The 12,581-nt window shown below is 37.0% G+C and overlaps 1 protein-coding gene across 1 annotated transcript in view; it reads left to right on the forward strand.

The window, feature by feature from the left end:
* The window catches only part of LOC145482657 (5'-3' exoribonuclease 1-like), a 252,391-nt gene that overhangs the window by 210,317 nt on the left and 29,493 nt on the right, over positions 1–12,581 (forward strand). The window contains exons 35-39 of the mRNA XM_081461264.1: positions 743–914; positions 2,637–2,679; positions 7,737–7,925; positions 9,385–9,520; positions 12,481–12,538. Of these exons, the coding sequence (XP_081317390.1) occupies positions 743–914; positions 2,637–2,679; positions 7,737–7,925; positions 9,385–9,520; positions 12,481–12,538 (598 nt within the window). The remainder of the gene's footprint in view (positions 1–742; positions 915–2,636; positions 2,680–7,736; positions 7,926–9,384; positions 9,521–12,480; positions 12,539–12,581) is intronic.

Raw genomic sequence — 12,581 nt, forward strand, 5'->3', positions numbered from 1 at the left:
CCATAACAATACTTCTGAATGCCAATGAATTGGAATTGGCATTCAGAAGTAAAAACTGGCACTAGTTGTGCAAACTCTGTGACAGCTTAAAATCAAAATGGCCATGCAAGCAAATGTCTTGCTTGATGGCTTGTCTTTGCAAAGGGTGAGGGACAAAAGTATGGGTAGAATGGAAAAATTTACAGTAATGTCAAAACATCATCACCAATACCATAGAACTACTCTGGGCAACTTTTTCATTTGGTTTCATAGGGACTTTAAATTTTAAGGCCAAGTAATACAATAACATTTTCTTTGGAACTTGTCGCACGGCAATGTTGCATTGCAAGTTGAAAAGTGTTGTTGCCTGTATTCCCACATTTAGCACATTGCAGAAACAAGTTGGACTGAGTTTAACTTTATGAATAGGTTGCTTCAACTTGTAAAATAGTGGTAAATATTAATGCAACATTGATGTTTAAAATGTTGCAAAAACATTTAATGTTAACCCCTATTACAGGTACTTGGTCACAATCTGTTACTGTATGAACAGCTCTGAATTGCAAACAATTTTCATGGTCACAGAGAAACAGGAGTTCAAATAATTTGTATCTCCCTGGGACAAGCACCTCTATTATTATAAAATTCCCAAGCTCTTTCTCTTTGGTGCCCATGTTAAAGGGCTTTGACAACAAGTAATGGGAAATAAGAGAGCATTAATGACCTTGAGGTCACTGTTAAACTAACGGTATGCCTTTCTTAGGAATCTCTGATTTTGGTTGTGGTATGTCTCCTTCAAATAATACTCACGACAGTCCTTCTCAGTTCAAAAACTCTCCCAACTTGGCCTACAATAAAACAAAGCAGAGAGTACCAGTGACTCAAGCCAAAGGGTTTCCACAAGCACAAATGTATTTCAACAGAATAGCAGAAGAGTAAGTATTTTCCACTTTTACTACAGTCTAAGGAAATATTTATTGATTCCTGAATGAAACCTTGTTTGTTTTAACCATAATATTGGATGTTTGTTGAGAGGATGCTGTGAATATTAAAACTTGAAACATCTTACTCTACTTTACCTCTGATCTATGCATTTGAAAAGTGTTTTAAATCTCACAATATCAGTGTGGGCTTTAAAACTCTTCATAATAAGGAACTCGTGGACTGGGATTGATAATGAATTGTTCGATCATCCAAACCCCTTTAATCAAAATTTCATGGCTTTGATTGCAATCACATATGGGTCAGAATTAATGTTTTCTCAGGCTAAGGGAAATTTAAGTGCTCTTTTTAGTGGGAAAGTACACTATACTGGTCCATATTTACCGTGTGGCACAAAAGCGAAAATAACTCACCTTTTTTACTTGACTACAAGCTGGAGTGGATCTGTCAAACAGTGCCTTAACCTTAAAGAATATTTTTAGAAAATGTGTTCCACTCAAAATTGGTGATAGACTAAGAGATTAGGAAACCCAACAATTCAAATGCTGGCCTTCTGTCAGTTTTTCATGTAGGTAGGGTAGGTAGGGTTAAAACACCCAGGCGAAGGTCGCCCTGAATAGTGAATTAATATAAAGCTTTTATGTTAGAGAGTTTAACAAGAGCATGATTTGTTATAGTACGATACCAAGAACAAATAGACCTTTTCTACATCACAACAATCAGATGTGTCAAGTCGAGGTCAGGGCAGTTAAAAATACAAGGGATGTATGAATATGACCACCACTACCTGCTTCTGTTGTTACTGATTGTACACACTGGAGTGGAATGTGGGAAAGGTCAATAAGATAGGGTAATAGAAGGCTTTGGTGCAAGAAGGGTGTATATAGCTTTTTGGGCCAATTTTTTTTTTCAGGATCGAGCTAATTTTTGGCAGACTGACTTGTTTTGCCATGAAAAGCATCGTAGGGTAAGTTTTCCAAGAGGCATCTTTTGGAGCAAATCCTTGGAAGGTGGATCTCGGCGTGACGCAAACTTCAACGGTTACTTTTAGCAGCTTTGACAGCACGGTTTTTTTAAAAAAGATGTTTTTATTTTTGAAAGAAGTAGAGAAATAGACTGGAAAAAAATTGACCGACCTGGTATCAAACCAGTGTCACAACAAAACAAACTCAAATCTGGCCTGCTCAGAGCCTTATTCGCTTGCACTAACAAAGCAACAGTAAGAGCATAGCGTAATTATATAAATAATAAGCCCTGTATCAGTTCAAACAACTAGTGGCAAATGCCCTGCTTCGGTGACTTCATTGTTGAGCAAAACAAAAGGTTTCTTTTGTTTTTCGTTCAACAAACGATCTCCAAAAGATACCCTTGGAAAACTGAGTTTTTTTGCATACGTAATTTCTTGAAAACGAAGAGCAAATCAGCAAAAACAATTATGCAACAATGCTTTTCATGTAAAAAAAGTCAGTCTGCCAAAAATTAGCTCGATCCTGAAAAAATTAAAATCGGCCCAAAAAGCTATATATGCCTTTTTCGCACGAAAGCCTTCAATTTTAACAGACATACTAAGTATGTTTTTTTGTTACCTTAGTAACGCGGTGTATGTATTTTCATTTACACTTGTACATGTACGTGACCAATAAACCTTTCCCATAGCTTCTTACACTTACCTCTCTCAAGTCATTTTAGTAACTCATGCAATATCTTACTCACAGTGCCAATGATGAGATGATGTCCACACCACTGCAATTCCAGAAAGTGAGTGTGTTTATCAGTCTTAGTTAAAAACTCTGACATTTTGCACAGTCTTTTGAATTAATTGTAGCAAGTGCAGAGTGATAATTATAACAAGGAATGTGCCCTTGCAACGTACCTACAGACAATAGTACTGCTATGGGTATGCTATGTTGATGACAGATTTACTGCCATATGCAAAGAAATAATAAAAGGTTTTCTGGGTACCCAAACAAACAGAATGTCAGCATCCAGTTTAGCAGAGAGGTAGAAGAAAATGGAAAATGTCCTTTCCTGGACTGTTTGGTAAGCTGTGAGAGCAACAAATTCAATATGAACCACATCATAAAGAAAATCAATATATGCCAATATATGCCCCAGGTCTGGCCAGCTGACTCCTTACTGACCCCCTACCCACCCCCCACCCCCCCTACTGGACCCATATAAAATCAACTGGAAAAAGAAAATTCAATGGGTCAGATTCAAGTTCATGAATAAATTAATATTTACTTAACACTGAAATTTCTAAGATGAGGGCTGGACGCATTGTAGATCTCTGACTCTCTTCTCTATTCACTCTAAGCCAAGGTTTGGTTTACGGATAATCGAACACAGAATAAGTTACCATAATGTACAGTTTTCATACCCCTTAGTAAATCAAGCAATGAAAGTAATGAAGAAACCCTGGCAAATGCACACCATGAGCACTATTACAAGGTCAATATATAGGTGTGGAAAACTTTTAAGAATTTGTCAATTAAATTGCATTGAGTTACCTTTCAAATCCATGGTTGGGTTGATGACTGCATGCATCAAGGTGAAAGTTATCAAAGGCCACTTTAAATTTGAATACTAGCTTGGGGACAATTGGTAGGGGACCTAGATTTCCATACAAAAATGGTGTTTACACAAGGTGCCCACTGTCAATCGCAAGTCTGTTCATTTGCCAGCATTTTGTTTTTGTTTTTTGTTTTTTTTGCTGCTTTTGTTGCTTGTTTATTTAACCCATTGACACCCATGCCACCCGAAACCACCTGTGATGAGCTTTGGCCTTTGTTTTACTTCTGACATCATCACAAAAGGAGAAAAAGGAAAGGCAAAAAACATTAAAATTTCATGCTGTCATGTTTCAAATGCCTTTTTGAGAAGATTGAAGCTGATTTGGCCCATATCCAGGCTGAAAATCTCCAAAATCTCCAAAAAATGCATTTTTGGCAAAAAGCTCGGGGAGTCAATGGGTTTATTTCCAGACAAATTCTGTAACATAATCCATCTATGGAATCAACAGTCACATACTGAGCTTGTGTGACCTGTGGATGAATAACAAATATTTGGATATATCTAGTACTATTGACAAGGTTTAATGCCAGTAACTTGGGAATGTTTCAGCCGCAAATGAACTTCTGGGTCTCTTTCTAAAATAGCCACTAAGAGAAAGCAATACTTCCCTTTCTGTATTCGATCAGTGGAAAACCACTAGTGTGGTTTGAAAACAGTGCATGACATTTCCTTATCTGAGCTAGGGGTAATTAAGAAAGATGTGCAGTCATACTAGTAATCTTTGCACTAAAAAGGGAGAAGGGATGTGACCCGAAATATAAAAGCTGTCCTCGTTCAAAATGAGAGTTTGGTAGATCACGCAAGATATAAAATAACCTGAGACCCAAGACATAAACCGATGTAAACTACCAAATTTTAATGCTGTGTAAAGGTTTGCAGGACCAAGGGTTGTGTGACGGAACAGAACAGTAAGGATATCTTTGCAAATCTTGAAATAATGCCTTACAGCTGCTTCAAATAATGCTTGAGTTGACCAAAGCATTTTTTGCTGAGAAGTTGCTGTGAATACTACGTGGCTCTTGTAAACCCAAAATATTAATAATATACTGTAAACTGCCTCTTGTAAGCCCCCACCCCCCACTTATAAGCCTCCTCCCTGCTTTTAAGCCCCCCCCCCCCAGTTAAAGGCCCATCTACCTGTAAAGTAAAAAAGACATCCGGTTATAAGTCCCCCCCCCCTCCCTAGATAAAAGCCCCCCTCAAGCTTTCTTTGTTTTGAATTTGTTTTGGTATGATGTTTTATAGCATAATTACCAGTAATTACCAGACTTCAAGCCACAAGCAGACCTTTCAAGACCTTACGACAGGATTTGTTTCCCCTTAGTCAAGACCGCCAGGGGATCTGCAAACAAATGTTGTTTATAAGATTCCCTGGGCAGATTGCCTGTGGAACTACGTAGGAGAAACTGGAAAGTGTTGACTAACCAGGAAGAAAGAATATATTACAAACACAAAAACATACAAAAAAGGTTCGAACATTGCCATTCACACATGGTTGAATGGCCACTCTGTTGACTTTAATAATGCCCATGTAATTGACAAGAGAAATTTTTGTGTGAGAAAAATACTGGAATTCTGGCATACTGCAATCACAGTTGAATCAGACTAAAACTCAAAACCATCACCCACACAATATTCAATTCCTTTATGAACTCTGTATTGGCATTTTATTTCCTCACAAGTATATGTTTGTTTTTATTGTATTTTTTTCTACTTCACACTTTTTACGGTATACATTTTAATGTCACGCTTTTTATTCATTGATTGTCAAAGATTGCAGATTGGCAATCAAAAGCCCTAGTAATTTTAAACTTTTTTTAACCAGAGAACATTTTTTTTAAATTTTGAACATGTCCTATCCTGATTGCTCATCCATTTTTAAATATTAAAGAAGCTTTATGACTACAATTTCTTAGTGGTGTGTTAATAACCAGTTTTAATCAAAAAAAACTTTTGCAAATGACAAAGTATCCAGTTGCTTGATTTTGAGACCACCCTTTAAAGTCTCACCCTTTAAAGCTTGAAAAATATAACTTTTCGAAGCCTACTGAATATGACAAAAACTATCGCCATTTGGTAGAATTCTACAAGTATGCAAATGCTGTAATCTGATTGGCTGAGCCATTGCACACTATCAGCCATTAGTTTTCAGTGGCTTGGTGTGGTCAAAAAAAATTGCAATGTTTCCTCATTTCTCCAAAGTTTTCAAAGAACATTTAGAAACAAATGAAACAAAATTCCTAAGAAGACTAAAAGGAGGGCATTTATGGTTTCTTGAATTAAAAAGCTCAACAGTTTTTACAGAAACTGATAAGTGTCCATACACAACTGCAAATGTCAAATTGAAATTCAGTCTGCGCAAATTCTCCACAGCATGAAGTTTAATAGTAAGACCAGAAATAATTGGAATCATTATTTGAAGGAAAATTCAGTGAGAATTCCAGTAAAACAATTAGATTATTCACTCTTGATTTCTATGAGGTGATAGTTGATGAGGCCTTAGGCCTCATCAACTATCACCTCAGAAATCTCGAGCTCATAATCTAATTATTAAATACAGCTGATTCTATGTTCCTGGACAACAGGCAATTTCTCACCCTACCCAGGTATACAAATACGTATCAGCAACTTAAATGCTTGGAAGCAACTCTTTAGTGAATCAGCATCCTATCTAGGGGGAGTACAAATACTCCTAGGCACTTTTGGTTTGGAAACTCTAGAAGAGTGCTGACATGACCTGCTACTAGGTTCTTTATAGGTATTGTACCTGTGACTAGTGTGATGGCATCAAAATTACCTGCCAAGCCAAAAACAAAGCCAACATATTTGTCTATTTTTATAGTGTATCATGCATGGACGAACATTTTCTAAGCATTAATGCCTCCATGTTTAAAATTCTTCAGTTTTCCAATTCCTGCATTTGTTGTCAAGTGTTAAGTCTTGTTTACTAGACATATTTGAATGAGTGAAACAATTGCATTTGATCTTGACACTTGTCCACTCCTTTACTGGAAATACAAATCACAGTAACCGTTGATCTCTTCATCTGGGAACATAGAAGATATCATTTAGCAAATTAATGGAAAATGGTGTTTCATGTACTACTTCTACAGGGAGAGTGAGTATTTCATTGGGGTATCCAAACACCAAGAGACAATTGAAAGCACGAGACCATGGGCCAAGTGCTTTTACTGTTTCAAGGTTGGGTTTTTTTCAAGATTCCAGTGAGATAAACTCATTACATAAAATTTTGCCTGATTTGTGCTCTGCAGTTGAGATAAAGAAAACAACAGCCCACTATCTTGGGCTTACATGTGCTTCTAGGTTATTCCAGAGTGAAGTAGATAAAAAACTTATTAGAGAGCATTACCGGACATGTTTCTAATACACTGTTTAGGTATGAAAAGGCCAGGGAAGATCAAGCTTAACTTGTTTCTAACATTTTGAGTGTAGATGAAAACAGTAATAGCCTTAAAGAAGACATTCAAACAGTAGTTCCTGTAGAAGAAGAGACTGATGACAAACGTGAACAAAACTTTTTTTCTGTTTTCAAAGCTTCAAAGTTTAATGATTATTGTGATGTGAATGTTTTTGTAAATAAGCTGAAATAAGAAAGGTAAAGATAATACTGGCTAATAAATATTCATTGTTGTGAGCACCTTGTAAATGATCATGCATAATTATTTTAATCAAATGGTATATACCTCTCTCACTGGAGAATGATACATTGTGTTTCATTGGGTACATCCAAACGCTTGCATGCACTTGATGTGGTATACATCCAGTGATAGGTAGTTGACTTAATGAATTATTAATGAGTTTGAGAAGTTCTTAAAAAAGAAAATAGTGCATGCTTGAGGCCTAGACTACAAGTAGAAACACGAGCAAAACATGTGATTGTATATAATTCAGTAGTTTTTCTAGACCTCAAAAGTGCATTATTTTCTTGAAAAAAAAAACAGAAACACCAGGCCATCTTCTATTTGGTTTAGATTATAGCATGAAAAAGTGAAAATATTTGCATTTGACATACGTGCTCTATAATTTCCAGCTCCAACAGTGGGTGTACAGCAGTTATATTCTAGTAAACAACACATTATGAAACTTTTTGTTGAACTGTATTCACAAGTTGATATACATGTATAAACAATTTGAGAAAGTTGCCAAGAGTCTGAAATTAGCAAGAGTCATTTCTCATTCTGTATTGCTTGCATATTAATGCAAAATGGTTTTCTTGTCAGATTTCTTTGGTCCAAACCAATAAACCTAATAATGGTCCAAGTGAATTTGCTGACATGTGGAAAGAACTGAAAGTCAAAGAAAGCAGTCCTTCTGGCCATGGCACCAGTACTTATCCAAACACCAACACTGCCCCAGTACACAAGGACTATAGAGAGAAAGAAATAGCAGAGAGTGACTTGATGATCAAGGTTAAAATTTGCTAAATAATCTCAAATTATGTCTATTTACATTTAATGATCACACTACCATCAGCAAGCTATGTCTAAGTGGCACTTGTTTTGTGAGGCTGGTATATATTAATTTATTATATCTCTCAGTTAGTACGCACACCGTGATTGGTCAATTTAGCGGGTCGTACTCTCCTGTACAGCTGTCTAAAATTTAAAGTTGGTTTTGTTGCCAAACTGTTTCGTGATTTATCAAAAAGTGTTCTTAACTTTTATAGCAAGTGAAAGTTTAAAACTTTCTGATACTCTAAACTATGTAATAAAGTATGCTAACAACTTAAAACAGTTTCAAACTGACTCGTTTTACTTTCGAGGTGTGTCAGAAATTTGAAGCCTTTCCGAGTCTGCATGAATAGAAATCATTCCCGAACCTGTCGAGCACACAGTGGAGATATAATAAATCTTACTAACCTCGTCTTCTCGGTCCGTACTGTAAGTTACGGATCCTCATTTTTTCCCCTTCGAATTATGACCCGTACACTTCGCGCTTTCATCTCCGGATCGAGCGGTCCGGGTTCGAGCCCTGGCTGGGGACATTGTGTTGTGTTCTTGGGCAAGACCCTTTACTCTCACAGTGCCTCTCTCCACCCAGGTGTATAAATGGGTACCGGCGAACTTAATGCTGGGGGTAACCCTGCAATGGACTAGCATCCCATCCAGGGGGGAGTAGAAATACTCCTAGTCGCTTCATGCTACAGAAACCGGGATAAGCTCCGGCCTGATGGGCCACTTGGCTCACATGCAGACTTTACCTTTTACTTTACACTTCGCACTTGGGCCATAAATCAAAGGGGAAAAAACTTGGTCCATAACTTACAGTACAGTGGCAATAGCCACTGAAGCATATCCCAACTAAGCGTGCCAAAATAACCTCCCTACAACAACCAGTTAAACAACAACTAACAAACAATGTATACAACACCCCATTTTTGCTGCAAAAGGTCACAAAGCTTGATCAGCATCACATGTCATTAATCTTTGTTTCTGTTTTGGGTTCTATTTTATTATATGTTGATCTTGTTACAGAATTTATGCCACAATTTACATTGTTTTTGAAATAGAAATGTTGCACACCGAAAAAAGGCAGGTGTCATAATTCTTTAGAGTTCAGGGCTAGGTTGTTCAAAAGCTGGTTAATGCTAACCCAGGATTAAAAGTTAACCAAAGTATAAATTTGTCTCGTATACAAATGTTTTTCACTGCTCATGTTTTGTGTATTTTGAGATTATACAAACTCAAAACAGAAGGCCAAACAATATAAACAGAAAATCTCACCGCAAAGTTACAAAAGTCAAATCAAAATTTTTGCTTATCTTGGGTTAGTATAATCGGGCTTTGAACAACCCAGCCCAGAGTGTCAATAATTGCCTCAAAAATATTTTGGATAAATATGAGGTAAATCATTGTGGGCTCTTATTAGGAAGGAACACAGGCTCTCCGTGAGATGCTTCAGATTGGTGAGCCCCAAAGACATGATGCGGAGAAGCAGCAAGCTAGACCAGCACCAGTCAGCCATGGCAAACAGCTCTCACTGGATGAATTATTCAGCAATCAAAGTAAGGTCAAACCTGGTTTAGCTTGGAACTCAGACAGATCTGTGGCTGCTGTTTCACACTGCCAAAATAAACTATCTATGAACAATTTCCTTATTTTCAAACCTTTGGTATTCTTGCTGACCAAATGTGGGCAATGAATGAGTTGCCAGTAATCGGATACCCGTGTTTGCGAAAAGAACTCTGGGATCGTCAGGGGGCAAACATTGCAAGTCGCTAGAAGGAAATGTATGGCGAAAAGCTGTTTCCACGCCCAAAAACATTGTTTTGGGGAGAGATCAATGCTTTTTCGCCTTTGTTTTATCACAAATGGATTTTGGCAATGTTGATAGATGGAAAATGTAAGTTTTTGTTTGAATAACCGTGAAATAAGTGATAAAATTTACCGATAAACTCCCTTTTGCTTGCGTGAGGTTTATTGTGAAATACATTGAAGAGAATATTGAAATTTCAATACACGCGTGATCTCGAGAGGCTACCCAGAGCAAATGGTAGAAAAGACCCTCCGAGAAGTTAAATATTAAGACAGAAAAGAAGCTCTAAAACACAAATCGAAAATTGCAGAAGGAACTACTGTCCTTTGTGTCGGGCAATTTCACTCAACCGTCAATAACAAACTTTGGAAAGCATAATCACGCACAAATGGCACTTTCAAATACAAATACTCAGAGATATATTCAGGGAGCTACCCTTGATCTGTTATAGAAAAGGAAAATCACTGAAATACGTGCTTGTAAAAGCAAAACAAAGGCTTTGAGCAACACTAGTAGCCACACAGCATGAGTCACGCGGACTCATTTGTCATTAAATCAACCCCAGACAGTACAATAATCGCCACCGGGCTTATTTCCAGTATTATTTGTACGACTAAGCTTTCAAATAAGCCAAAAGTAGCCTGTACACAACTTAAAAGGCTTTACGGGGTTATTTCCTCTCGATTTACACCTAATTAATTTTGTAATATTTTCAGACCATTATGCGATGTAGATTTCACAATAAACTTCACGCAAGCAACGAAGTTTATCGGTAGATTTTGTCACATATTTCACGGTTATTCAAAGAAAAACTTACATATTCCACATATCAACATTGCCCAAATCCATTTGCGATAAAAACGACGACGAAAAAGCGTTGATCTCTCTCAAAAATCGTTTTCTTGTACCTCGAAACAACTTTTCGCCATACATTTCCTTCTAGTGACCAGCAATGTTTGCCCCCTGACGATCCCAGAGTTCTTCGCGCAAACACGGGTATCCGATTACTGGCAACTCATTCATTGGCATATAGGAATGAGTCAGCATTTTATGACGTAATTTTACATGTTCATTCTCATCAAAGCAGTGAACGAGACTCCAAAGAAATAATTTATTGTAATTCCCTTCAGAAGCAAGTGTGAAGCAAAATAGGTTGGAGGATGGAATTAAATCGAGAATGGCAAATATACAAATTCCACAAAACGTAGGTCAGTTAATATCAGTTTTACATTTCCACAGGTTTCCTTTGCAATTCTGTTGGTACTCAGACAATGGTGACAATGACGATTTCTATTTTTACAGTGACTGTCAAATTGAATTTCTCGCACAATCATTGGCAAATTTTTATTGTCAATAAGAATGCAGACACATGGCTTGTGGGTCTTGAAAATTTTGCAGAATTGCTTACAATTCTTAATCAGGGTGAGCAACAAACGACATCTAAATGGGGCTCTTTTTAAGAAAAAGTTATCAAAATAGTTTAAGGTGATTTTTTAATTTAGATTGGATTCAGCTGTAAAGCAGAAAAAACATTACAAATTGATGCGGAACATGCTGAATCTGAACTGTCTTTTATTTACTGTGTTCAGAGTGAACATGAGTGAACTAAATGCAATGTAACAGTGCATTTTGGTGAACTCTTAGTGTAACAATAAATTAGCTGTAACATTTCTGCATCTAGAGAGGAAAACAGAACAGGTGTTTTGGAGAAGAGGTAAAAAAACTACAAGGATGGGAGAGGATTACAATTCAGTAAGATTTACTTTGTGACAGAATGTCAAGAAATCAAGCTAAATGTTACAATTCTTGCTGAAGGTTGAATGTTTTACTCATGGTGTATTTCTTTTTCCTTTTAGTTCATATTTCTTTGTTTTCAGCACTTCGCTTTTTTTCTTTCTGTTAGAAAACAACTTTATTTGAAGCTCATGGCCATACATTTACCTATTAAAACACATTACAGTGTATAGCAGCAGGGACACTGCCCCTTTAATGCATCTGTCCTTTTGTTAATGATGTATCATCACAACATTGTCAAATTACAGTTGAACCCCACTATTTTGAATCTTTAGGGGAAATGAAAAGTAGTTTGAAATGGCAGGAGTTCAAAATAAATTTTTGTAAATGAATGAAAGGTGAAACCAAGGGAACTGGTTTTGAGTTTGAAAGAGGGAATTCCAAATAATTGAGTTCAAATTGACGGGGTCCAACTGTAGTCTGGGAATTCACTTCGCTACTCCTGGTAGCAACTCAGACAGTGTTATAATAAAATTCATTATCAATAACAGGCAGATTCAGGAAAAACTGGCCTCAACTTGCCAAGTTTTTCTCCTGTCCAAATAGGCGTAAATAGCTGTTATTGCAGTTATCAGCGACTTGACACACAAACGAGGCGAAAGGGTCAATTCTGCATTGTATTTTCCCTTTTGCCTCGTTTGCATGCCTTTTAAAACAAAAGAATATTTGACCACAGACTCAACTCCAGTAACAGCCATTGCAAAGAAAACAGTTTGGATAATCCTTGAAATGTGAAAGACTCACCATCACATCCATTTTTCATGGCATACAAGGCACCCAATAATGGTATATTTTGGCATTGTGAAAGCTGGACATCTGTCTGACTCCACAGGCTGAAATCAATTTGCAAAGTATGCTATTCAGATACACTTGTGGTTTGTAAATCTCTGAGTTTTAAAGCTGATTTGTCTGAAGGTTCTTCACAAGTCACTGTCCAACAGTTTCCACAGTTACCTTTACCACTTCCCTCTGGGTAAGTGCTCTTGTAGTAAGTTTGCAAATCATGGCATTAAAAA

Source organism: Orbicella franksi, chromosome 3 (genome assembly GCF_964199315.1).
Source record: "Orbicella franksi chromosome 3, jaOrbFran1.1, whole genome shotgun sequence".
Taxonomy (NCBI): Eukaryota; Metazoa; Cnidaria; class Anthozoa; order Scleractinia; family Merulinidae; genus Orbicella; species Orbicella franksi.